At 41.9% G+C, this 25784-nt stretch overlaps 1 protein-coding gene across 5 annotated transcripts; it reads left to right on the top strand.

The window, feature by feature from the left end:
• The first annotated feature begins 22 nt into the window (after nt 1-22).
• Nucleotides 23-24914, top strand: dnm2a (dynamin 2a). Of its 5 annotated transcripts, none has more exons than XM_058050423.2 (21): nt 23-495; nt 9976-10049; nt 10224-10373; nt 10676-10879; nt 10985-11083; nt 11157-11317; nt 12389-12531; nt 12631-12766; nt 12874-12941; nt 14427-14565; nt 15404-15490; nt 15717-15787; nt 16593-16644; nt 17250-17261; nt 19574-19684; nt 21152-21261; nt 21342-21453; nt 22763-22927; nt 23191-23414; nt 23572-23838; nt 23989-24914. In XM_058050423.2, the coding sequence occupies exons 1-21, from the start codon at nt 335-337 to the stop codon at nt 24059-24061; spliced, it is 2619 nt and encodes an 872-aa protein (XP_057906406.1). In that variant the 5' UTR covers nt 23-334; the 3' UTR covers nt 24062-24914. The 5 variants fall into 5 exon arrangements, with proteins under 5 accessions (XP_057906406.1, XP_057906407.1, XP_057906403.1 ...); XM_058050420.2 differs by lacking the exons at nt 14427-14565; nt 17250-17261 and adding exons at nt 13711-13849; nt 17442-17474 and having other exon boundaries at nt 24-495; XM_058050421.2 differs by lacking the exon at nt 14427-14565 and adding an exon at nt 13711-13849 and having other exon boundaries at nt 24-495.
• The last annotated feature ends 870 nt before the right edge of the window (nt 24915-25784 follow it).

Genomic DNA, 25784 nt, shown 5'->3' with positions numbered 1-25784 from the left:
GCGGAACTTGACTTGCCGGTGTCTATCGGATGTTGAGTCCCCGCTGACCGGATAGTGTTTGTGGAGAGGAAGTTTTGTTTTTCGACTTTTTCCGTCCGCCTCGACTCCACTCAAAGAGTAGCTAATGTCTTTATTGGAACACGACATGTTTGCTATGTGAATTACACATCTGGGACCTTACCAGCGTTTACCGCGAAAGTCAAAGTTTCCGCCCTTTGATTACTGCGGGAATTCTCGTCAGTACCCAGCAAGCTAATCTACGCGGCTAGCTAACGTTAGCCTCCGCTTCTATTTTTTGTACCGCTTGTGTGGGGCTCACCGAGCTAACGAAGCCATGGGGAACCGGGGCATGGAAGACCTGATTCCCCTCATCAACAAGCTCCAGGACGCCTTCAGCTCCATCGGACAGAGTTGCAACTTGGACCTTCCTCAGATCGCCGTGGTCGGAGGGCAGAGTGCCGGGAAGAGCTCGGTTTTGGAGAATTTTGTGGGCAGGTAAGCGACGCTGGCTAGCTGAGCTAACCCGGCTAAGATGAATTAAACCGGTTGTAAATATTTTTAACGTTATGTTGTCATGTTATGCAGTTTTTCTAAAAGTGCAATGTTAATCCTACGTCAATGCAAGGGCAGTCCTAAGTAACTACTGCGATATTTGCATTGAAAATATTTGTTTCGCACTACAGTATTTGGAACTTACCCTTCTACACTTTTAGCAGTATAGATTTCCTCCATTAAATGTTGACAGTTTTTCAAATAAATGAAGGTCCAGTATCTTGTATTTGTTCACATTTAATTTTGTGTAAAGTTCATATTATATAGAGTCATGTTGATAAATGGGGATACTTTAAATGCCACACCCACAGCAGTGACTTACACTGAGTCATAGCTTGTTCTGTCTTAATTGTAAAGGAAGTGCATGCTGGGAAATGTATTTAATTTTGACCTTTTCTTTTTAGAATGTGTTCTATAGCAGCTAGAATTATAGACATTCCCTTTTACAGTGGCTTCTTGCAATGTTTTTTGGTTAAAAAGTGCAGACAGACAACTTCCTTTTGCATCTTCCTCTTTTGCTCCTTTTTACGTCAGGAATTGAAGGGAATAGACTAAAACGTCTCTCACTCTCACAAGGTCCTGTTGTCTCTCCCATATCAGCAGGGAATAAGATCACCCTGCAGATAAAAAGAAACCAAACAGGCCCGTTTCGTTCTCAACCAGCTTGTTTAGCAGGTTTTCCCTGCAACAGAAGTGCTAATGTGCAACCTGCTCAGGGAATGAGCCGTCATGCAAAAAGGAGGAAGCGCATTGGCTGTGAAAGCGGTGTAAGAGAGTTGTTGGCTTTCATGCGCCCTTCTTGACAAAGTGCCTGTCAAAACTTGCTTGTGGAGACGAAAACGCATGCGGCCTAGACTCAGTTTATCATTTTGAGATTTTGCACTGTGAGAAAGACAGATCTGACTTGGGTTTTATTGCTTACTTCCCTTTGGTGTTGTCAACCATATGCAAATGTACAAGTGACCTTCAGTCCATTGTCATTACCCTTCCGCACTCTGCACAGTAATACTGCAGCTCGATCAGTAACATCAGGGTTGACAATTGCAACAGGAGAAGTCAAACATGGGAGTAGGAGGTGCCCCCACAACAACATAAAACTGGGTGTGCTCCAGTCACTGTGGCTCATTCAAGGCCAGATCGTTCATTGTTGTTGTTTTTACTTGTCTGCGTATGTGCTCCATCTCTTGTGTCCTCCAGGCAAGAAATTAATCCGTTTCCCTTTTTCTCTTCCTCCTGCCACAATATAAGCGAAGTAGTCTCATGTGGTGGAGGAATCTCTTAAAATTGAATGAAAGTCATACAATGCAGGATGTAACTGATTGTTTTCTGGACTTCAAAGGCCCGACCATCTTTGGATAAGACAGGATGCTAAATTTTTACAAGGCAGGTTAGACTTTAGTTTTGTTCTGCTTCTTTCTAGAAAATTATGATAATTACAGTTATTAGGACATTGCCCATATCATAGTAAAGGTTTGAATATGGTGATAGTTTGACCCTGCAACGGTTATTTTCCGTGTTCCATCGTCGAAGCTTTTTTCATTCTGATAAGAAACATATGTCCTCCGCCTTTGTTGTCTCCTGCCTAGAATTTTGACGTCACAGTCTGCACGTCTGCCATTGTAGTTGCATCACTATGCACACAACAAAGTCGTGCAGAAAGAAGAACATGTTTTCGTTTCTGCTATTGACAACAGTCCCCATTTTAACCCGGTGGATCTAGGCCGGGTGAATTGAGTTTGCGCACTCGTGCTGTGTTTGGCCCGTCTTGTGGATGTGATTTGAACCAGCATTCCCTCCCAAGTGTGTCACAGGTGAGCAGAATGAACACATTGGGTGCTTTTGTCGGACGAAAGATAATCAAATCGCTTTGGCGTTTGTGAATGCTGCATTTTTTGTAAGTGAGGAGTAGTCGGGTTTAGGGGTAGATTACAATTCTCGTTTGGAGAAACACTGTCTCAATCAGACGGTGAAGTATGCCATCGCTATTAGAAATGATAACACACGTAATATTGATGTGGCAGTGTGCGAGGCGTTATTGCCACCATGCTAATGTCAAACAGAAGCAGTAGTAATTCTACATTTGATCAAACTTACCTACCTTTTTCAATCCCAGCCATTTTTAATTTTTCCATTTTTGATGGATTGTAAGTGATTTTTCAAGGTGTGCAGAATATTGTGTCTTGGGGCATATACCAAAAAAAAAAAAGATTACACCCATCTTTCATCAGGAAAAAAAGTTTTTCTACCTTTTTTCGTTTTTTAGTAATCAGCAGTATAACATAGGTAAGTTTCGACAAAATATCAGTTCTCAATAATAAACAATCGGGAAAAAAATTTTAGGGAAAAGATAAATTTCAAGCATAACTTTCACTTGTAACACTGTGCCAGTACCTGTTTACACCTTCTATAGTAGCTTAGGCATCCTAGAAATCTATACATGTGTAGTTTTTCTACCTTTTTTCGTTTTTTTGTAGTCAGCAGTATAACATAGATAAGTTTCAACAAAATATCAGTTCTCAATAATAAACAATAGGGAAATTTTTTTAGGGAAAAGATAAATTTCAAGCATAACTTTCACTTGTAACACTGTGCCAGTGCCTGTTTACACCTTCTATAGTAGCTTAGGCATCCTAGAAATCTATACATGTGTAGTTTTTCTACCTTTTTTCGTTTTTTTGTAGTCAGCAGTATAACATAGGTAAGTTTCAACAAAATATCAGTTCTCAATAATAAACAATAGGGAAATTTTTTTAGGGGAAAGATACATTTCAAGCATAACTTTCACTTGTAACACTGTGCCAGTGCCTGTTTACACCTTCTATAGTAGCTTAGGCATCCTATAAATCTATACATGTATATTTTTTCTACCTTTTTTTGTTTTTTAATAGTCAGCAGTATAACATAGATAAGTTTCAACAAAATATCAGTTCTCAATAATAAACAATCGGGATTTTTTTTTTTTTTTAAATTGCCAGTGCCTGTTTACACCTTCTATAGTAGCTTAGGTATCCTATAAATCTATACATGTATAGTTGTACTATCCTTTAATGTTTTCACTAGCGGTCCATTTCAACCATCTCCCTTCAGGAGTAATAAATGAGTCAGTTCTTTATAATGTCCGGCCATTGACTCAGGGTGGGTGGTTCCAGTCTGTACCAGTTCCTAGTGATGGCTTTCCAGTACCTTAGCCAACCAACGATCCTCTATCCGCACCACAGTTACAATATGTCCTATCTTGTATCCTAGTACCTTGGCTAAAGTTGAATGTACTTTTTCACCCAAATAATTGTACCTTTTTACAACTCCAAAAGATGTGTGTATGATATGAGGAACATTTGAGGAACCACAATGTCTCCAGCAAGGCTGTGGTACAGTGAAGAAAATAAGTATTTGAACACCCTGCTATTTTGCTATTTCTCCCACTTAGAAATCATGGAGGGGTCTGAAATTTTCATCGTAGGTGCATGTCCACTGTGAGAGAGATAAACTAAAAAGAAAAATCCAGAAATCACAATGCATGATTTTTTAACAATTTATTTGTGTGATACAGCTGCTAATAAGTATTTGAACACCTGAGAAAATGAATGTTAATATTTGGTACAGTAGCCTTTGTTTGCTATTACAGAGGTCAAACGTTTCCTGTAGTTTTTCACCAGGTTTGCACACACTGCAGGAGGGATCTTGGCCCACTCCTCCACACAGATCTTCTCTAGATCAGTCAGGTTTCTGGGCTGTCGCTGAGAAACACGGAGTTTGAGCTCCCTCCAAAGATTTTCGATTGGGTTCAGGTCTGGAGACTGGCTGGGCCATGCTAGAACCTTGATATGCTTCTTACGGAGCCACTCCTTGGTTTTCCTGGCTGTGTGCTTCGGGTCGTTGTCGTGTTGGAAGACCCAGCCACGACCCATCTTCAATGCTCTGACAGAGGGAAGGAGGTTGTTCCCCAAAATCTCACAATACACGGCCCCAGTCATCCTCTCTTTAATGCAGTGCACTCGTCCTGTCCCATGTGCAGAAAAACACCCCCAAAGCATGATGCTACCACCCCCATGCTTCACAGTAGGGATGGTGTTCTTCGGATTGTACTCTTCATTCTTCTTCCTCCAAACACGCTTATTGGAATTATGACCAAAAAGTTCTATTTTGGTCTCATCTGACCATAAAACTTTCTCCCATGACTCCTCTGTATCATCCAAATGGTCATATGCAAACTTAAGACGGGCCTTGACATGTGCTGGTTTAAGCAGGGGAACCTTTCGTGCCATGCATGATTTCACATCATGACGTCTTAGTGTATTACCTACAGTAACCTTGGAAACGGTGGTCCCAGCTCTTTTCAGGTCATTGACCAAGTCCTGTCGTGTAGTTCTGGGCTGATTCCTCACCTTTCTTAGAATCATTGAGACCCCACGAGGTGATATCTTGCATGGGGCTCCACTCCGATTGAGATTGACCGTCATGTTTAGCTTCTTCCATTTTCTAATGATAGCTCCAACAGTGGACCTTTTTTCACCAAGCTGCTTGGTAATTGCTCCGTAGCCCTTTCCAGCCTTGTGGAGGTGTACAATTTTGTCTCTGGTGTCTTTGGACAGCTCTTTGGTCTTCGCCATGTTACAAGTTAAAGTCTTACTGATTGTATGGGGTGGACAGGTGTCTTTATGCAGCTAACGACCTCAAACAGGTGCATCTGATTCAGGATGATACATGGAGTGCAGGTGGACTTCTAATGGGCAGACTAACAGGTCTTTCAGGGTCAGAATTCTAGATGATACACAGGTGTTCAAATACTTATTTGCAGCTGTATCACACAAATAAATTGTTAAAAAATCATGCATTGTGATTTCTGGATTTTTCTTTTTAGTTTATCTCTCTCACAGTGGACATGCACCTACGATGAAAATTTCAGACCCCTCCATGATTTCTAAGTGGGAGAAATAGCAAAATAGCAGGGTGTTCAAATACTTATTTTCTTCACTGTATATCGATAAGGTCTTACTTCGAATCTTGTCTAGTTCGCCTTTCCAGTGTAAACACTGGTGTTAATGACCCGTTCACTTTGACTCTGCTGTTTGCTGTCGATAAAGCGTTTTTTTTATACATACAGCTGATTGTCTCTTAAAGCTAAGGATTGACCACCTGACCCTATCAAAAGCCTTTTCAGCATCGTAATAGTATTATAGCTGTTATCTACCAAGTGTAATATTATTATGTGTTTATCATAAATCCTGTCTGATCTCGGTCAATCAACTCTGGGAGAAATTGCTGGAGTCGTTTCGCAATTATCAATGTATATAACTTGTAGTCGGTATTAAAAATTTTAATAGCTCTATAGCTTCCTACAATTTCCCTGTCTTTCCCTTCTTTTTATGATGACTTATAATTGCCCCTTTCCGTGATGGGGGACGTTTTACCATCATTTTTAATCCAATTAAATGTTTTCAGCAAGAGGGGGGGGCAACTCCTCCCTGAATATTTTTTTTCCAATCTGTCGGAAACCCGTCACTCCCCAGGGTCTTATTTGATTTGGAGTTGCCGGTTGCGTACCTAATTTCTTATGAAGTAATTTCTGCTCTGTTGATTTTCTTCTGCACGTCGCCAATGTTAACTAAGTCTAGTTCAGTGCAGCCTCCAGAGGAGCTTCAGAGGATTCTGTAGAAAAATACTTATAGTAGTGGTACTTCCTGTTATGTTATCGTATATTTGTTATGTTATAGTTTAGTAGTTCCTGGATCTCGGATGGTACATATGGTGCTATCTACCTGCCTATTGTTTCCTATTGTTAAGTAATTTAGTTGCTTTAGGCCCCGATTCATTATACTTCTGCTTCACTTATTTGAAACCTGAGTTGACGTATTTGGGATGGTAGTTGTGGTTCTTTGGAAAATATGATTTCTTAATAATGTGACAGTTTATTCAAGTTTGCATTGTGTCATAGCACTGCTCCTTTTAGGTGTTTCTTGGTTTACACCCTTCCGCTATGAGGAATCTGATTTTAGTACACCTAATTTACAGTTCACTGAATTTTGATAGTAACAAACTCATAGTTTTGTTGATTATTTTGGCTAGCTCTGCGGTAACGTGGAGGAAGGGCATCATATCTCAGCACTGCAAGCTGTCCAGGGTGGAGGGTCTTCTTGTACTATCTGCTGTTATCGGCCTTGGTGTGAAAACAGTAGTGGTAGAATCATATCTTGGTTTCAAAGCCGCAACAGATTCTTTATCTCAAATGTTGTGAATGAAACGCTGCAGTGCCATTAAAAACCCATTAGATGATGGATGATGATGATGAATTAGGCTCATTGTTGGTGTCTTGGATTATAGAAGCATAAATATACACTTACTTGCCACAACATTACTTACACCTGCTCACTTTAATGATATAATACATTAAAACATGATCTCTTTATAAAGATACAAATGGTTTTTTTTGTCCAAGTTTCCCTCTGCCCTACTCTCTCTTCTTTTGTGCTTTCTCCAATGGGGGACTTGCACCGCCGATGCTCGTTCTCGTCCATCCATAATTCATGAAACGATACACAATCTGCTCAGCCTCGTCTATCATTTACAGCCCATCAATAATGGAATCCGGGCCTCTGACTTCCTTTCAATATGCCACCGCTATCAAACCAACTCGCCACCCCCATGACTCCATTGTTGCCTGCTTTGTAACTCTGTTTGATCAATGTGCTTGTTCATTGTGAGTGGTCGACACTTGACAGTGTCAATCTTGCAGCACCACATGCTCTCCACCTGTCCATCTTCATGCTACGTCAGGTGTGTGATGACCCTAACTGATGGCCCTAACCAATGGCATGTGAGCTTTATATTCATGACAGTTGTTCCCATGACCTAACCCTAACCCTAACCCTAACCCTAACCCTAACCTGTCGTGTTTCTGACATCATGTGACTCATGATGCAATTTTACCCCTGTGGTTGGTAATAATGTAATTAAACTATACAACTCTTTTATTAAGTTTAATACTCAAGAAGCAGTTTGTAGGAATGTTGCCAATGTTGAGGTTCAATTCTTTCTTTGCATTTTGTATATGAATGTACAAACTGTATGCGTAAACCAAAAGGGTGCAAATTTGAACCAAATTTTTTTTAAAAATGGCCGCCATGTTTGCAGGGGCGTGCGTGGGACATTGTCATTAATTGTCCACAAGTCATTGAGCATTTATCTAATAATTATACAACACTTTAGTTATATCTGTATTGAATGTATGCTGACCTATGTCCTCCAAAGCATTTTCACCGCACATGTTATTTGATTTACTGTCTTCATTTTAGGAGAAAATTAATAAGATCTTGCTTAGAAGTGACATTTGTATATTTTCTTGTTGGTTTTAAATGTTGATGTGATGCATTATTGCACACAAAGGTCAGTAAGGTGCATTTACTTACAAGGACATTTTGAAATCGCCCAGAAAGGTTGTTGACAACGGTTCTTGTTCATTGTTAGGAGCTTTCTATACTGTCTGTGGCTTGAACAAATCCTGCGTGCTCTACATTATGTGCATGACGCAGCGCTGTTGGCTTTCTGCTGATGTAAGAGCCTATCTCGAACGTTCTCCACCGTGTCCCACTATAACTGCTTCCCTGTTATATAGACGCCAGCCCTTTCTTCCTCTCTGGTACTGGGGCTGACTCACTGCTTCCAGTATGAAGTCAGATGAGCTTGACCAACGTTCTGCTCAAGCGTGTACGCCCCAATAGAGTGCTGCGTAAGGACAAATGTAGGCTAGTGAAACGCCTCTGGTCGCCCCGTCACACAACAGAAGTGGGTTATTGCCACCAGATGTTCACAAGTGGGAGGGGGAGTTAAGAAGCGACTTTGGCCTGGTAGTTAAACATTCCATGATTTTCCTGTCGCTTGAACATAACACGAGCCATCCTATAGGTGTCCTCTTCCCTTAACACACCAGTAACACTGGCAGCGTTTAAATTGTAATCACCATTGTAGTTAGTCGTTTGCGTGTAGCAAGTATGAGGCAATACAAGTGGCTCAAACCACTTGTATTGACACAGGGTGGGTCACACAAAAGCTTTATTGAGACCATTAGTCCAGCTTGTTCCCGTAACTTGCACAATGGCTTGTTTGTCATATATAAAAGAGCCATGTTGTAGATCCCTTAACGGCTAATTGCACCCTAAAAGATCATGTACTGCCGAATGACTCTGTATTGTATGTAATCACTTAATAAAGTGCAGGTTTAAGGAGTACAAACTCATTAGTGGTTAATGCTGTTGATGTGTATATACTGTATGATTATTGTCGTGGGTGCATTGTTGTAGCACTGCTGCTTCCTGCTAAAATGTGTTTGGGAATACTTTGCCAGAATGAGCAAATAGTAAAAAGTAGCAAACAGTAGAAACAGCCCATAGTTCACTCAGTAAATACTTTAATTAACACCACAGTAAGGAGTCAAGACTTGTTGGTCTTCGGCCACCTCTTTCAGGCCAGCTGCTAGACATAATAATAATAATAAATTTAATTTATAACGCACTTTACATCAAATGAATGATCTCAAAAGTGCAACAGTTACAATAAAAGAATAAAAGTTAACAGCAAGTGTCACAATAACACAATAAGAACATCCAAAATAAGTAGAGTAGTGGAGGTGGAACTTACCAAAGCCAAACTAACACAACACAGTGAACCAAAGAGATTAAATATGCATTAAAATAGGCAAGCTATGTAAAAGCTTTTCTAAACAGTCTAAAGTCATAATGCCTTTTAGCGAGTCTTTGTTCTACCCCGGGTGCCTCCTCCTTGCTGGTCATGCCAGGAACACCAGGTTGGCATCCAAGCATCTGGACTAGATGAAACACGTATATGCTAGGACTACGTTAAAAAGCCATAGCTTCAGTATGTGGAATTAAACTATGGAATGGATTGAGTAAGACCCTCAAACAATGCACAACGATGAGCCAATTCAAGAAACAATACAAGCAGTTGCTAAATACAAGGATGAAGAGTCCAGTTGAACCAGTCATGATGTGCTATACATATCACTATATTGACACTTACTATGGTACCCATTATGTCATTGGATGGTCATATCACCTCGTACTTTGGTACGTGACAAAATAAAAAACAAAAAAACGTAAACTATATTAGGAAAGCAGGAAGTGAACAAATGTAACAGTTACTGATTGTAAAAGTACCAGATGGAAGGGGTAGGATTTAATAAGCTTCTTCCTACTCCTTTTGGAAATGTGGAACTGTGAACTGTGGCAGAATGACTTTGTCACATTTGATTTGCTGCGTGTGGCAGGTTGGTGGTGTGAAATCTCCCCTCCCCCACATTTTATATTTCTTTCTGTGTGTTTCTCTTTGCTCCGGCCTTGTTACCCAACATGTTTTTTTGTTCCTGCTGTTTATTGAACTTTCTCTGTCTTTCTGTCTGTCTCACCCAAGGGACTTCCTTCCGAGAGGATCAGGCATTGTTACTCGCAGACCTCTCATTTTGCAGTTGGTCAACAATAAAGCAGGTGAGCGAGTCGGTACAAAATTTTATAACCGCAAAATATTGTCTCCCCGCTGTGCTTCATCACTCCCCTGTCTCTCAGTGCTGCCGCTTCGCCTGAGGCACCCTTTTTAATTTAATATGCTCCCTTCCCTTTTTGTCATTTCCCTCATCCTCCATTCTCCTCCCTTGTGTATAGAATATGCTGAATTCCTGCACTGCAAGGGAAAGAAGTTTGTGGATTTTGACGAGGTACGCGCGGAAATCGAGGCGGAGACGGACAGGATAACAGGCTCCAACAAGGGCATCTCTCCCATCCCAATTAACTTGAGGGTCTACTCTCCACATGGTAACACATTACAATGAAACATACAGTACAAACACTTAATAAGGAGTCTTACTGCTGGGCTTCACTGCCACAGATGACCATCACAACGGCTCTGTGTATACACGTGTAATGTTAAAGCCTACCAATCAAAAGGAAAATGAATATTTAATTTACTCAAATAGCGGCTGGTTGGTTTATTTACTCAACTGCAGAGAGTATCAGACATTCTATTTGGAGTATGTTTACATTTCCATCAGAATTAGTCTCATTAATAATTAATTTTCTATAAACATCTTTCATCTCTATTCCCCTTCTTGTCACAGTTTTGAATTTGACCCTGATCGACCTTCCGGGAATGACTAAAGTTGCCGTGGGAGACCAGCCGGTGGACATCGAGCACCAGATCCGGGATATGCTCTTGCAGTTCATCACCAAGGAAAGCTGTCTGATCCTCGCTGTCACGCCGGCCAACACCGACCTTGCCAACTCGGACGCGCTAAAGATTGCCAAGGAGGTGGACCCCCAGGGTAAGCACCTGGTTCTCTGGTGCAGTTGGCATGTAGTTTGTAGATGCTCTCAATTTTCTCCTTGTTTTATTCTAACCGGCTGCAAATTTTGGCACATCTGTGCAGGCTTGCGCACCATTGGCGTGATCACAAAGCTGGACCTGATGGATGAAGGCACTGACGCAAAGGACATCCTTGAAAATAAACTGTTGCCACTGCGCAGAGGTAATTTTATTATTGAACGGCTTTGTTGTTTATTCTAAAGCAAGTAAGCCATTTGTGTGTTTTGTGTATGCAGGCTACATCGGCGTGGTAAACAGAAGTCAGAAAGACATTGACGGCAAGAAGGACATCCGTGCTGCTCTGGCGGCCGAGAGAAAATTCTTCCTCTCCCACCCTGCTTACAGACACATGGCGGAGCGAATGGGTACGCCGCATCTACAAAAGGCTCTTAACCAGGTGTGTACTCTTAACTCCATTGCAGAAAAGTACATTTTTTCTGTTTTTTTGGTCAAAATTGTGTTTTTGCTGAAAACACCCTATGTTCTATTGACCATTTATAAAGACCCAAAAAGGCTAGAAACAAACATTTTTTTCTGTTGAAAGAAGAGAGTCTAAAGTTTCTTTACATAGATTTAATGTTTTTGTAGTCATAAAACTCAATATTCTGTGGGTCTTGTAAGTGAAGCAAAAATGCCCCAAAACTCCAAACCAAAAATGGCTGTCAGTAGCCACGTATACATGGACCCAAATATTCCAATTCCATTCGGGTTATTTGCTGTAACCTTTGTATGCACCTCATTCCGAAAGAAAAGTGCCAATCCCAATGAATATATAATCGGAATATTCCTTTCCCCAAACCGATTGAGGTCCGCTCAATCGGAAAGTTGTCAGACTGCGTTCTTCTTCGTGGTGTTTTTCTTCTTCTGTTGTTTATTGTTGGTTGGCGAGCAGCTTTCGTGTGCATTAGCGCCATCTGTGGAACAGAATCTAAACCCTTCTATACGCCATTCACAAGTCCAGTTTTATTAAAAAAATAAAATACATATCTATATAAAACATGTGCTGAGCTTAATTATAAAATATTAGCAAGATTGAACTTAATCTTTAGTTCCCTTGTGCGTTCTTTCAGCGAATGCTGATATATGACGTAAAACGCAGCTCGAGGCGTTCTTCGATTTAAAAAAAAAAAAATGGAGGCGAGCAATCGCCACTGGACTGCTGTGGAAAGTTTGTTTTTGATTCAAACTAAATTTCAAGACTGGACGAAGGAAAAACTGGCAATACGGAGTTATTCCAACAAGTGAAAGAAAAACTGGAGGAAGTCGGTATCACATGATATTGGTGTTTACGCTTTACTGCGCATGCCCCATTGACTATTCTGGTTGATTATAGCAGCGCATGTAGACATGCGATTGGAATATTCCTTTCCATGTATACCATTGCTTTCGGAAAGGGAAAAACTTGTCATGTAAACGTGGCTAGTCAATGCAAATGCAACTTGTCTAATTATGTTTTTTCTGCCTCCAGCAACTGACCAATCACATCAGGGACACACTTCCCGGTCTGCGCAGTAAGCTACAGAGTCAGCTCCTCTCCCTAGAAAAGGAGGTGGAGGAATACAAGAATTTCCGTCCAGATGACCCGACACGCAAGACCAAGGCTTTATTGCAGTGAGTGCAGCCGGCAGCCATTGTTTGCTACAACGCCAAGCACAAGCACAGTCTAGACATTGAGGTTATTCTTATATGGTGCCTCTTTTTCCGCCACAGGATGGTGCAGCAGTTTGGCGTGGACTTTGAGAAGCGAATTGAAGGCTCTGGAGACCAGGTAGACACCAACGAGCTGTCTGGTGGCGCCAAGATCAACCGCATCTTTCACGAGCGCTTCCCATTCGAACTAGTCAAGGTCAGTCTGGCACCACGGGGCAAAATATGTTGTAATACAGTAGTACACAGTGATATATTTTATGTTTGTGAAATTAATATTTGTATTTTCCGCCCCGGCTGATACAGATTGTATTTGATGAGAAGGAGCTACGGCGGGAAATCAGTCACGCAATCAAGAACGTTCACGGTGTCAGGCAAGTGCAAGCAGAACCTGTCTCACTGTACTCATATGTACTTTCTGCTTTACACACAACGATTTGCTGATTTCACGCACAAATCATTCAAGGTTGATCATCAAACATAGCAGTCATAGATTTGTGCATGTTGATTTTCTTTTTTTTTTTTTACCCTCAAGGAATCCAGTTACTGATTTCTTATATGTGACTTGTCTATGTTGTCATGCATTGCCTTAGTTTGTTCTGTGTTTGGGGGCCTATTTGTGATTCATGGATCATTAGAATCTGTATAGATTTATTTTGTGGAATGTTTTTTTCAGTTTGTGTTTTCCTTTCAGTACATGACCAATTGAAATGTGTAATGAAAACCATAGGAACACTGCTGAAAATCTCAGATAGGTTACATTGTGGTCGTCTACGTGCATACATATATTGGACTGGAATTTTGTGCATGTACTTTACTGATCGCTGCATAAGACTTGATACGTCATATTAGCTTCCACTTCACTCATCCACATCACTACCGCCTGAACTGCCCTCTAAGTATCATGGGAAATGTAGTTTTTTGCCATAAATTTGCGTAAGAAAGAAGTAGCGGCCTATATGCCACAAACGATAGTAGTTAAACTATTTGTTTATGTCTTTGTCGCTGTCTTTATTCGTCTCATCCATCCGCCTGCTCGTCTATTGATTGTCTTAATCACATGTCGTTCTTTGGCCCCACCCGTCTGTTAACTGTCCCATTTGTCCTGTGCGCTGTGCCTCTTGTCTCTCTGTGCATCCTCAGAACGGGACTGTTCACTCCAGACCTGGCGTTTGAGGCCATCGTGAAAAAGCAGATCGTTAAGCTGAAAACGCCCTGTCTCAAATGTATCGATCTGGTCATTCAGGAGCTCATCAACACAGTCAGGCAGTGCACCAACAAGGTACTGCGGGGGGTGTCCAGCATCTCCTGACCCGGCTTGAGACACAGGGCGACCGTGGGCGTGTCTGACGGAGGGTAGACTGACGTAAAACCTCATACTGTATATTCTGTACAGTTTGCCCTCCAACCCAAAATGAGTCAAGCGAGCCCTGTGTTCAAGCGGCACTGTTGTGTTGTGGAGTGTTGTGAAGGATGACGTGTCGACATGGATACCAGATGTTTCAGTACTTGTCTGAGCATCTTTGGTTTCTCCTGGACAAGCCGCAGGTCGCACAGCTCCGAACCCCAAAAGCCAGCACAAAAAACGTGGTGGTCTTACGCTCTAAGTCAGGTCCTTGAGAGGGAGTTGACTATAGTTGACGCTTAGAAGATCTGGCGAGTCAGGGACGAGGATGTGAAAACCTTTGGCTTGTCTGCCTCTGCTTGATTCTTCTAGTCAACAACTAAAAATGACTAACTGAACTGAGACTTTCTCTTCTCTCTCCCTATGTCTTCTTTTTATTTCCTTCTTTTTATTCTTCCCTCTGTCTCTCTCTGCTATCCCTGACAAAACGCACCCTTCTTCTAACACCGCCCAGAACGGGGCTCTTCACCCCTGACCTGGCTTTCGAGGCCATAGTCAAAAAGCAGATCCTCAAACTCAAAGAGCCCAGCCTCAAATGTGTGGACCTCGTGGTGTCCGAGCTCACCGCACTGGCCGTAAAGTGTGCCGTTAAGGTAACCGCTGGAAACACCCGCTGGGTGTCGACATTGAAATAGAAGCAATCCCTCTTCTCAGTAAAACCTCCATTGAACCCCCCCTCCCTGCCATTTGTGTCCTCCTCATTTACCTTCAATATGCAAATCGTGTCTTCGGATTTTAAGCGCAACTTCAAATCTGCACCAGCCTGCTTCAATCACATATGCAGTCATCATCCGCTCATTAAAGTGTCGCCTCCACACCACCTCCACATTTGCTTCTCTCCCTCTAACCAAATTCCAACCTGGCCTGCTCCCCCCACAGAGCCACATTGGCAGCCTGACATTCATATGGGCCTGGGAGCAATGGGGAGGGGTGGATAATACTGTACTGGGGCCTTAAGGTGCAGTGGTTGCCATAGTAACAGTGTTCCTCTGCCCCCTTCTGGACAGAGGGAGACACTTCACAATGTCCCACCTTTTATGCTTCTCCCATCCTGTCACTTTGCCTTCTCACCTTTAACACTTATACTATCAGCCAGATGTAACTCTTATATCATATTGTTGCTTACCTGTGTGATATGTGTGTAATTAAAATATTATATCGTTAGAAAATGTAATTTCTAGTCCTCTGGCTGATGGTAAAGTCCATGTAAGAAGAGACGGACATGCGAGTGTCTTTTGAAAAAACTGTGTTGCCCTGAACTGGCACTTGACTGTCTCCTTCCCTTTTCTTTGTCCTCATCTTTATTATTCTCACTTCTCACTCCTGTCCTCTCTTTATTGGTAAGTCTTTACTAGGCTCGACTCACATGTCTTCACTTGCCAATGTCTTTGTTCAGCGCTGCATCAGCTGTGCGTCGCTCTTGTCTTTCAGCTCAATTCCTACCCGAGACTGCGAGAGGAGACGGAGAGGATTGTGACCACGTATATTAGGGAAAGAGAAGGAAAGAGCAAAGACCAGGTACGCTGGATGATGACACAAAAATAATCCCATTTGATGTTGTTTACATTACTGGGTATTTCCACTATGAGCCAAAGTGACAACAAAGTGATGAACATTCACTTACTCGCTAATCAGACATAGTGTCAGTTTGTTTTTTTTTAATTCTGTGATGCTCGTGACTTCTAAGAATCACATTTGATTGCAACCCTTCCGCTCTAATTGTGATTTTCTGCTTCAAATGAAGGTTCTGCTGCTGATTGACATTGAGCTGTCCTACATCAACACCAACCACGAGGACTTCATTGGCTTTGCTAAGTATGCACCCAGTACCCAACCCCTCTCTTACGCTTCAGATGTCAAATTCCTTATTAAGTGCTCTGCATCATATGATGCTCGTGAGATAAAAAAGTAAACTTAATCTCCGTTTAACAAATAAGTTAGCTACTTGGAAGCTGCATTGCATCCGTGTGCCTGAACATTGCAGTTGCTGTCGCAGCTACATAAGAGCATGTTTATCTTCAGGGTGGGAGGTGGCAGTCACTTTTAAGTCAAGTTCCAATTAGCCTGCCACAGGCTATTTGACTGTAAAGGTTGCTCAATGGCGCCAGTCAACAGAGTTGTGCTAATGTTGGTTTACTGCACTGACACCTAGCTTCTGCAGTGGAAATGACTCTTGGTGGCCTTCACATCCTGGGTGTGACTGTAACTGGTAGTCTCCCCTGCTCCTTCTGTGTGTGTGTGTGTGTGTGTGTGTGTGTGTTGTGACATTTTAACGTATAAACAAAGTCAGTCAGTGTGTGCAATTGGTGCCTCGCATCTGCATGGCGAGTGGATTCCCGTATAACACGTTGGAGGTCCGTCAGGGCTCTTAACGGTTCTTATGACATCACTTTCAGTCTTGACCACAGAAGGCTGGATGATGGTAGCCCCCCGGGGTACAGCAGCAACAGGTGGGCCGACCAAAACAATGTAGGGTTGTGTGTAAGTGTGCGTGTGAGACTGCGACACTTTTGACCCTTTTTAAGATTTCCACATTTCCTTGTACAATTAAGTGCACATTTTATGTTTGTTTTTCTGTCAATACTTAATGTCTTCTCTGTCCATCTTTATTTGATGACAGTGCACAGCAGAGAAACACAGTGGCCAACAAGAAGCGGGCCATTCCCAACCAGGTATGTTTTATTACCCGCCATTGGCCTTATAACTAATGTCAAATTTAATCTCCCTTGACGGACGCCTCCCATTACCAAGCCTATTAATTATACCCCACTGTAGCAATGATTTAGGCCTAATAATATCTGCTAATAGCTGCTAATAATATCCACCTTGTACAGTGTTGTAACCGCAGAATGTCTTGTTTTTTTATAGAATAATAAACCCAGGTTAGTGTACACCTTGTGTGTAAGAATTTAGGCTACATGATGAAAGGGAAGAGCTGCTATTTTAGTCAGCCTATAGAGCCTTTCCTCCCTGCTTTTTTCTGCAGCCCTCACCCTTTTTTTCACCTTGCAACTACGTTTGCATGTGACCCTAGCATGTTCTTCCGCTGCAATTAAGTGTTTATTTTATTTACATTTCTTTATTTGCTCTGTTACATTAACTCACATTAACTTGCCGGCATCTTTTTTTGTGTTGAAATTCAAAGAGCGTGCATGAACCTGCCCAATAGAATTTGACATAACCAAATTGTGGTATACGTGAAGTAATTCTAACTGCCTGCTTCCTCATTTCTTCCGACTGTTTTGATACTACCTCGTCCCCTCCCTTATTACTGCAGGGTGAGATTCTGGTAAGTACCTACAGATATAAGCCACACCTTGCCAGGCAAGGCAGCAGAGGCAAGGCTGAGCAGGCAGCAGAGCTGAGGCTGTCCCGAAACAGTTAGGCCAGGAGATAAACGACCATGTGATGAGGCACCAATGCGGACATCCTCGCAGTCACCGTACTGAGTTGTTGTACCCCTCTGCAGCTGGCTGTGCTTGGAGAGGTCCTGGAGGAGCAGGTAGAGTCTCAGGGCTGACGGCGGCGGTCCTCACCGTGCCTTGCAGTCACCACTAATTTGGGACTACCTGTGCGCTCACTTCGGAATTGTAATTATCTATAATTATATCCACACCACTAATTTGGTTTGGTTTGGTCTCCGACTGTAGGACGGCATCAGTTCTCATTGTCTTTAGGCTCTAGCCTCTGCTGCCACCTCCTGACTCAAACGTTTGCCTTGTGACAAATCATCCCGGACCTCAGCGGGGGAGTCGGGGCAATCCAATCAATAATAAATATTCATCATATCATCAACAATGCATGCAGACTTAACTTCATAAACCAACCTCATATTCACATTAACAGCCAGTTAAAAAATTAACACTTTCTATTATCAATTAACCCTCATTATGCCAATCCACTCTACTTTCTTATGACTTTGTAGCGCATTTCCCCCTTGCCTTTTCTCCTGTGTGGCTGTTGTGTACAAACAGCACAATATGGAATGGGAGAACTAAGTCAAAACTGGCAATTTGCCCCCCCTCTCGAGGGGATAGTGTCTGAGCTGTAACAGAGGCCTGACATTGTCTGTATTATTTGTTTATAAATTGTATACAATTAGAAAATGTCAGCGCCAAATTTAATGCTGTTCATATCAATATTAGGGATCGACCGATATGTTTTTTTTTACCGATTTTTTTTTCACCCTTAGCCGATGGCAGATATTTGTGGCCTATACTGCTTTTGCGCCCTCAATTTATATGAAAAAATTGCAATGACAAATATTTATTGACTTCGGTTTCCTCCCACATTCCAAAAACATGCTAGGTTAATTAGCGACTCCAAATTGTCCATAGGTAAGAATGTGAGTGAATGGTTGTTTGTCTATATGTGCCCTGTGATTGGCTGGCGACCAGTCCAGGGTGTACCCCGCCTCTTTCCCGAAGACAGCTGGGATAGGCTCCAGCACCCCCGCGACCCTCGTGAGGAAAAAGCAGTAGAAAATGAATGAATGAATGAAATATTTATTGAAATGTAAACACTGAACACAGTAGGAATCAGCTTTCTTAAACACACATTTAAACGCAATTATAAACATTAAAAGGAGTAAATATTAAACCATGTGCAAAACATTTCTGTCGGAGTTAAAGTGTGATCGACCGATCCTTAATTAATATGGCTCTTTGCTAGGTTCTGTGTAAAAGGCACTTCTGTTACGGCTTTGATGCTGCAGTTTAGCAGGATCTCTAGAACAGCTTAATACCCTACATTCTAATTTGGATTTTTAACCTTTAATTGGTTCATACTTTTGCATCTTTTTCTCTAACTAGTGCAAACAACAACACAAACACTTCTTATCTGTGTCACAGCATCTTTTTTTTGTCGACTCCTGCAGAGAAACAATTTAGTGTTTCTGAGAAAGTTATTTTGCTGCCAAGGCAAGCTGCTGGCTGAGCTTTTAATGTGCCCTGCTTTTTTCCCTTCCATGTTTATGTTGGCGCCTCCAAACTATAGGAGCTTTCTTTCTCATAAGGTTAGCCTGCTAGGATGGGATGAAGAGGGAAGGAGTTAGCAAAGATCATTTGTGTTAATAAGTCTTCTCCGGTTTGATTTGAGCTCCCTCTTTATCTGCACTCGCTGTTAAGTGAACAAAATGAACTCTTTTTCTGTATACTAGCGTCTTTACTAAGCCTATCGGTGCTTTTTTTTAGTGCTCTGTTTTAATGAAGCAGATATTAACCCCACTGGCACAGCCTCTTCTGCTAAATTTGCTGCTGTCTTTGGCTTCATGAGGTGTAAAAAAAAAAAAAAAAAAGGACTAACTTGTTTTTTTGTACACATGTATACTCTCCATGACTATTATTGTCCTGTCATGCATGCATTATTGTCTTTTTTTGCCACTCCATTTTCCGCCTCTTTGCTCTAACACACAAGTCCTATAAGACGATAAAATGTTTGATTTAGGATAGAAAACATCAGCATCGACAAAGCAGGTAAGTAGGTAAGCTTTATTAGTGTTAATCACATCTTAATACTAACGATGCTTAGCGAACCAAGGGTCCTCACGTCAAAAAACTGCTTCCCTTCAGCCTGACACCTACTTCCTGTTCTTCTGACCAGGTGATCAGGAAAGGCTGGCTGACTATTAACATCAGCATCATGAAGGGGGGCTCCAAGGAGTACTGGTTTGTCCTCACAGCAGAGGCGCTGTCCTGGTACAAAGACGACGAGGTAAGAGGTGTCCTCATCCACTTCCTGTTTGTGTGTGAGTCCCAGCCCAGCCTAACCAATGTGCAGACTACTGTTCAGCTGTAACCGGATGAACAGGTAGTCTGAACACTGGGCAGGCGGGGCGGCGAGGAGGCCTCTGATGGGAGTGAAGGACCCCGAGGTCACTGTGGCCGCTAGTTGCTACTTAGGACAAGAGTACACAGGGATTAAACATTACCACTATGGGGTCAAAGGGCACATAGAGAAATCACTGTATGTTATACTCTATATAGCACATGCACTACTTCACATTATCATGCAATGTGTCTTTTTTCCGGCAAATGAAAGTGTATTCAAAAGTTAATTTTGTAAAATGGTAACGACATATAAATCCTATGCAACATGTGTTCATAAACGCAACATCGGAAATGTGCTACATACCTCTCCTCCGTCCCATCAAGTCTTCCAAAGCGGTCAAGTAATGCATTCAAGCTACAGCCGTGGTCCACAGCGTCCGTCTCCAAATGTTAAGTGAACACGTTGCACTTTCTTGCTGGCTGCCTTTTGGCCCAAAAATGCACCAAAAAAAAAAATAAACGAGGGGGGGGGAGTGCCGACGTGAGCGGGAGGATGGTGGAAGGCAAACTGACGTGGCAGGCGGGCTGAAGTGTTGCAGCCGGGATCCGACTTTGGAATTTGCAGGAAATCATACTGGGTTACGGGGGCCGAGGGGGGAGTTGGGATCATTTGTGTGTGTGTGTATGTGTGTGTGTTAAGGCTCGTCCCTTTAAGGTTTGGACTGTTGGACCAAAAATGTTTGTTTGCACTCCAGCATCACGTAGCATGTTCATGCAACACGTATAGACTCATGTATGTTGCTTTGACTTTTGCACATGTGCTGGGGTGTTTGACCCTTGTGTGTGTGTGTGTGTGTGTGTGTGTGTGTGTGTGTAGTCGAGTGACGTAACAGTTGAGCCCGAGCCACCCTCTGCAGACATAAATGCTTCCAGATGTCTCTTCTCACCAGTGAAAGCTGGCACCCCCCCCTCCACAACTCCTCCTTGCTTTTCCTTTTCTTCCGCCCCTCCAACCATCCCCACCGCCCCCAACCCTATCTGATCATGCCTTTTCTTTTGCAGTCAAACGTTATATAATAATCATATCACAAAATGTATTTGCTCATATAGTCATTTATTACAGGCACTGCAACCTCACTTGATCATGGTTTTCCACAAAGTAATGAACAAATGATTACTGTTTTGTGGTTGAATATGTTCTATTATTACTAAAATTGTACTTAATCTTGGCTTAAATTAAGCATAAAAATGGCTAAATGAACTAAAACACCAATACAAGGCAAAAGCAGCACAGTAATTGGGAATGTAATACCACCAATTACAATGGGGGGGCATTTTTTGGAGGAATTAAATTGCCATCTTTTGCATCTCCAGTGCGTCAAATTAAAATGAATATTTATTTTCCCATCAGGAAAAAGAAAAGAAGTACATGCTGCCTTTGGATAACCTGAAGATCAGAGACGTCGAGAAAGGCTTCATGTCCACAAAGCACATATTCGCCATCTTCAACACTGAGCAGAGGTCAGTAGCTGGAAGCTTATCTTGGTCCACATGTGTACTTTTTAATGTGGAAGTACGCTAATATATTTTTTTAAATGCAGGAACGTGTACAAGGATCTACGACAGATAGAGCTGGCGTGCGACTCTCAAGAGGATGTGGACAGCTGGAAGGCGTCGTTCCTCAGGGCCGGGGTTTACCCGGAGAAGGACCAGGTTAGAGCGTCACTGCAATCATCATAACAAACATGAAAGGGCATCAAACATTTGGAATCAGTCTGAGGTCCCACAATAGCGGATTTGTATGTCTTACTGGGAGCACGCCGTTATGTGTGCCTGTAGCTTTAAGAGCTGTGTTTCTCCTCTTTAAGGAGTAGGACGAGAGGACACAAACAGTAGCATAGCTAGAGGAGCTGCAACAATTAATCAATTAATGGAAGATTAATCGATTAAGCAATTATTTTTTGTTATTCATAATTATTATTTATTTTATTTATTATTCATTATTATTATTCATTATTATTATATAATAATATAATAATATTTATTATATTATTTTTTATTTTTATTTTTTAATTATTTTTTATTCTTATTGTGGGTATTTGGTTGTTGTTGTGGGTATTGTTGAATTTCCACAAGCCAGGATTCAGTATTAATATGTGGAATGTTTTTGTAGTTAGAGCATAGAAAACCTGTTTTTAACGTCGTTAGAGAGCCATGTAGACATTATATAACACCCCTATAGTCACTTCCATACCCCAATTACCTAATATACAAGGCACAATAAGCAATAGGAACAAATATGTAGTAACTCGTTGTTACTTGTTGTAGTATCTCAAATGTAATGTGGGTTGATTGCATAGCATAGAAAAAAAATGATTGGCATCCTTCCAGCCTCACACACCTTCCATCTGGTACTTTTACAATCAGTAACTGTTACATTTGTTCACTTCCTGCTTTCCTAATATAGTTTTTTTTTTTAAGTTTTAAATTTTTTTATTTTAAATGTTTTTTTATTTTTGTCACGTACCGACGTATGAGGTGATATGACCATACAATGACATAATGGGTACCATAGTAACTGTCAATATAGTGATGTATTAGCTTAGCTTCCAATTTAGCCATTCTTAATTTAAGAATAGGTATGAAACTGAGTGGGAAGCACAAAGCAAAAAAGCCAAAAACTTACCACTTCCACACGGAATGGGAGGATGACTTTTTGTCACTGTCATATTGGACTGTCTGCAAGTTAAGGTAATGTAAAAGGTAAGGTAAGGTAAAGAAATGTTACTGATGCCTAGTGACCAAAATACTACATGACGTGTATTCCACTATTTTTGGACTAAGGTAACCACAAAACAATGATCGTTTATTAATTTATGAAAAACCCTGAGGGACAGGCTGGTCCAGCTAGGGGTCAGGAAGTAGTTTTTCGACATTTGGTGCTCATGAACAGGCTCTACTGTTGCTACGCCATGTCAATCAAAACACTATGTTTTCAGCGTATGTTTTGTGGCTTCCATAGGTGGAGAATGAGGAAGTGGCTCCGGCGGACACCTTCTCTATGGACCCTCAGCTGGAGCGTCAAGTGGAGACGATCCGCAACTTGGTGGATTCGTACATTGGTATCATCAACAAATCCATCCGAGACCTTGTACCCAAGACCATCATGCACCTCATGATCAACAATGTGAGTTTGCTAACGTCCTGTCAAACACCTGTTAGATAGATCATGCTAACTCATTTTCTAATGCACTTCTGCCACCTTGTGGCCATTTTTATGGCTTCAGTGTCGTTAGTGTAAACAATGTTAAAGACGTATAAATGCATTTTTGCTATTGAAATAGTGATTAAGAGCACAGATGACAGACACTGAATACTTTTATTAATCTTTTTGGGATCCCTCAGGGAAATTGCCATTGACATGATGATCATGTATTCTGTGTTCTTCAGGCCAAGGACTTCATCCACTCGGAGCTGCTGGCCTACCTCTACTCCTCTGGGGACCAGAACACCCTGATGGAGGAGTCGGCCGACCAGGCCCAGCGCAGGGACGAAATGTTGCGCATGTATCATGCCCTCAAGGAGGCTCTGCATATCATCGGCGACATCAGCGCCAACACCATCGCCACCCCGGTCCCCCCACCTGTAAATAACACCTGGATCCAAGACTCCAGGTGAGATGGGAAAAATGCTTTTTCCTAGCGGTGTTATTAGGATTTGAATTCATGATTTTATTTTAAGGGATATTTAAGTAGCCTGGAATCAAAACAGGAAGTTGACAGGACGTTGCCCACAAACAAATGATGACAATGTTCTCTGTCATCCACTCAGCCCGACCCCGCAGCACAAGCCACTGCCCGCCACAGCCGCACCGCCCAGCCGCCCACCAGCAGTCCGGGGTCCGACGCCCGGACCCCCCCTGAACCCTTCTCCTGCCTTTGGCGCCCCTCCGCTCAACCCGTCTTCCGCCTTCGGGGCTCCTCCCATCCCCTCTCGGCCAGGACCGCCCCACAGTGCCTTCAACAACCTCCAGGACCCCTTCAGCGCGCCCCCGCAGATCCCCTCCCGGCCAGCCCGCATCCCTCCCGGGGTTCCCAGGTAGGACATCTTAAAATGTTATGTAGGACACAAGCCCCGCCGCCCCTCTCCCCGCCCCTCTTCATCTTCCCTCTGTCGGGTTGTTTTGGTTTCTGTCACTTTTGTGAGCACTAAGAGTCTCACGTCTCCCGTCTTCTCTCCACACTGCAGCCGAAGACCCCCTGGGGCTCCCTCTCATCGGCCCACCATTATCCGCCCTGCTGAGCCCTCCCTGCTAGACTAGACCCCCACGGTGGCTGAGCCTTAATTCTCTTGTTTGTGTGTGTGTGCGTGCGCGTGCGTGCGCGGGTGTGATGGACAGGAGAACGTTCAATTCCACCTCTGCGCTGTGCAAAGTGTACAGAAAATAAAAGTAGGATGACATGGACAGGCTAGTTGTTTTACATCTTCAGATAACTTATTCACGCCCTCCCGATGCATTCTCATTAACCATTTTTTTTATTCAAACAAAAAAAAACGGATATATGTAGCTTTAAAAACAAAAATAATTGCTCCCGTGGTGAAAAGTCCGAAAAGCGATTTGGAATCGGTTGCACAGAATCCACCGGATTGCATCTATGCATTCAACCTTTTTTTTTGTAAATACGCGGGCCACACTGTGGAAGGCAGCACTTGTATCTTATCTAACATGTCATGTGACTAACTCGTCTCAATTGTATGGATTCTATGGAGATGCTTTTATTTATAACCTACATGCCACAGGGGCGTTATTATTTACTATTATCGCTCGCTTCAATTCATTCTACTCACTCATTTAGGGGCTGCCTGTGTTCAGCGGTGGGGGGGTTGAAGGCACATCCTGTCAAAAGAAGCCACAAAACCTGAATAATCACTGTAAAACTATTCCAACCTCTCTACAGAATGGGCTTTTTTCCCCTTTGCCTTACACATTATCTCCACTAGAGGGCGCCTGTAAGTGAAGTCCTGTTATTAAGACTATTAAGTTGACTTTGACCTCCTTCCTCCCTGATTTTCTTTTTCTGTCCAAGTGCCTGTGTAGCCAACATCACATGACCTGATGTAGACAAGACAAAAGTCAATAAAAGCGGTGTGTACAATAAAACGAGGGAATGGTTCTTCTGGTGGTTGGTGTCTTCCTTGAGTCCTCACTTTTTCATCTCCCCTCCTCTCCTTCACCTTCCCAAATGGTTCCCAAACCATCCCAAACATTCATACTCAAAGTAGGTCCAAACTAGTTGTAATGTTTTTTTTATTATTTATTTAAATTTCATGCACACTTAATTTTCATTACTGCTATTTTACATCCTATTTTTTATTTTAGCTACATATTTACAATACTGCTGTTAGGAATGTTATGCTATTTATTATACTTAAACAGTACTGCAATTATAAAAATGTAAATCAATTTAATATATCTGAATTGTAATTTTGTTGTGTGCATGAAACATTATTACTATAATTAAAAAGTATATAATAAATATAAAATTATAATTGTAATTAAATATTCAAAACATTAATACTATTGTGCATTACAATATGAAAATGTTATTTGATTCTAAGAAAAGTAAATAGAAATGCATAAACATGTATTCATATCACTGCTGTTATTTTGCATAGTTTTACTTTAGTATAACTAAATATTTAATTGAATAAAAATGGCTGAATTACAATATTTTCATACTTTTTTTACATTAACGGAAATAAATAAATTTAAGAAATTATTTCAAATTATTCAACAAGAATCACTATGTACATAAATGTAATTATTGTACTTTACATTTGTTAATATATACTTCATTTGTATCATTTCTCATCTCTCCATTTCTAACCACGCCTGAGTTACTGGCATTTCCTGTCAGGCAGGTGACATTAATTATTATTAAGAGTATCTTTGTAACGTTGATTGTTGTTAAAACAGGCGGCCCGCTCCTCGGCGATACTAGCGCTGACCTTGAATGACCTTGTGTGGATGGCGAGGGAGGAGG

This window comes from Doryrhamphus excisus, linkage group LG16 (genome assembly GCF_037039965.1).
Source record: "Doryrhamphus excisus strain RoL-2023G ecotype Guam linkage group LG16, RoL_Dexc_Guam_v1.1, whole genome shotgun sequence".
In the NCBI taxonomy this organism is placed as follows: Eukaryota; Metazoa; Chordata; class Actinopteri; order Syngnathiformes; family Syngnathidae; genus Doryrhamphus; species Doryrhamphus excisus.
Note: the sequence above shows the minus strand (reverse complement) of the source record. Positions and strands in the feature narration are given on the sequence as shown.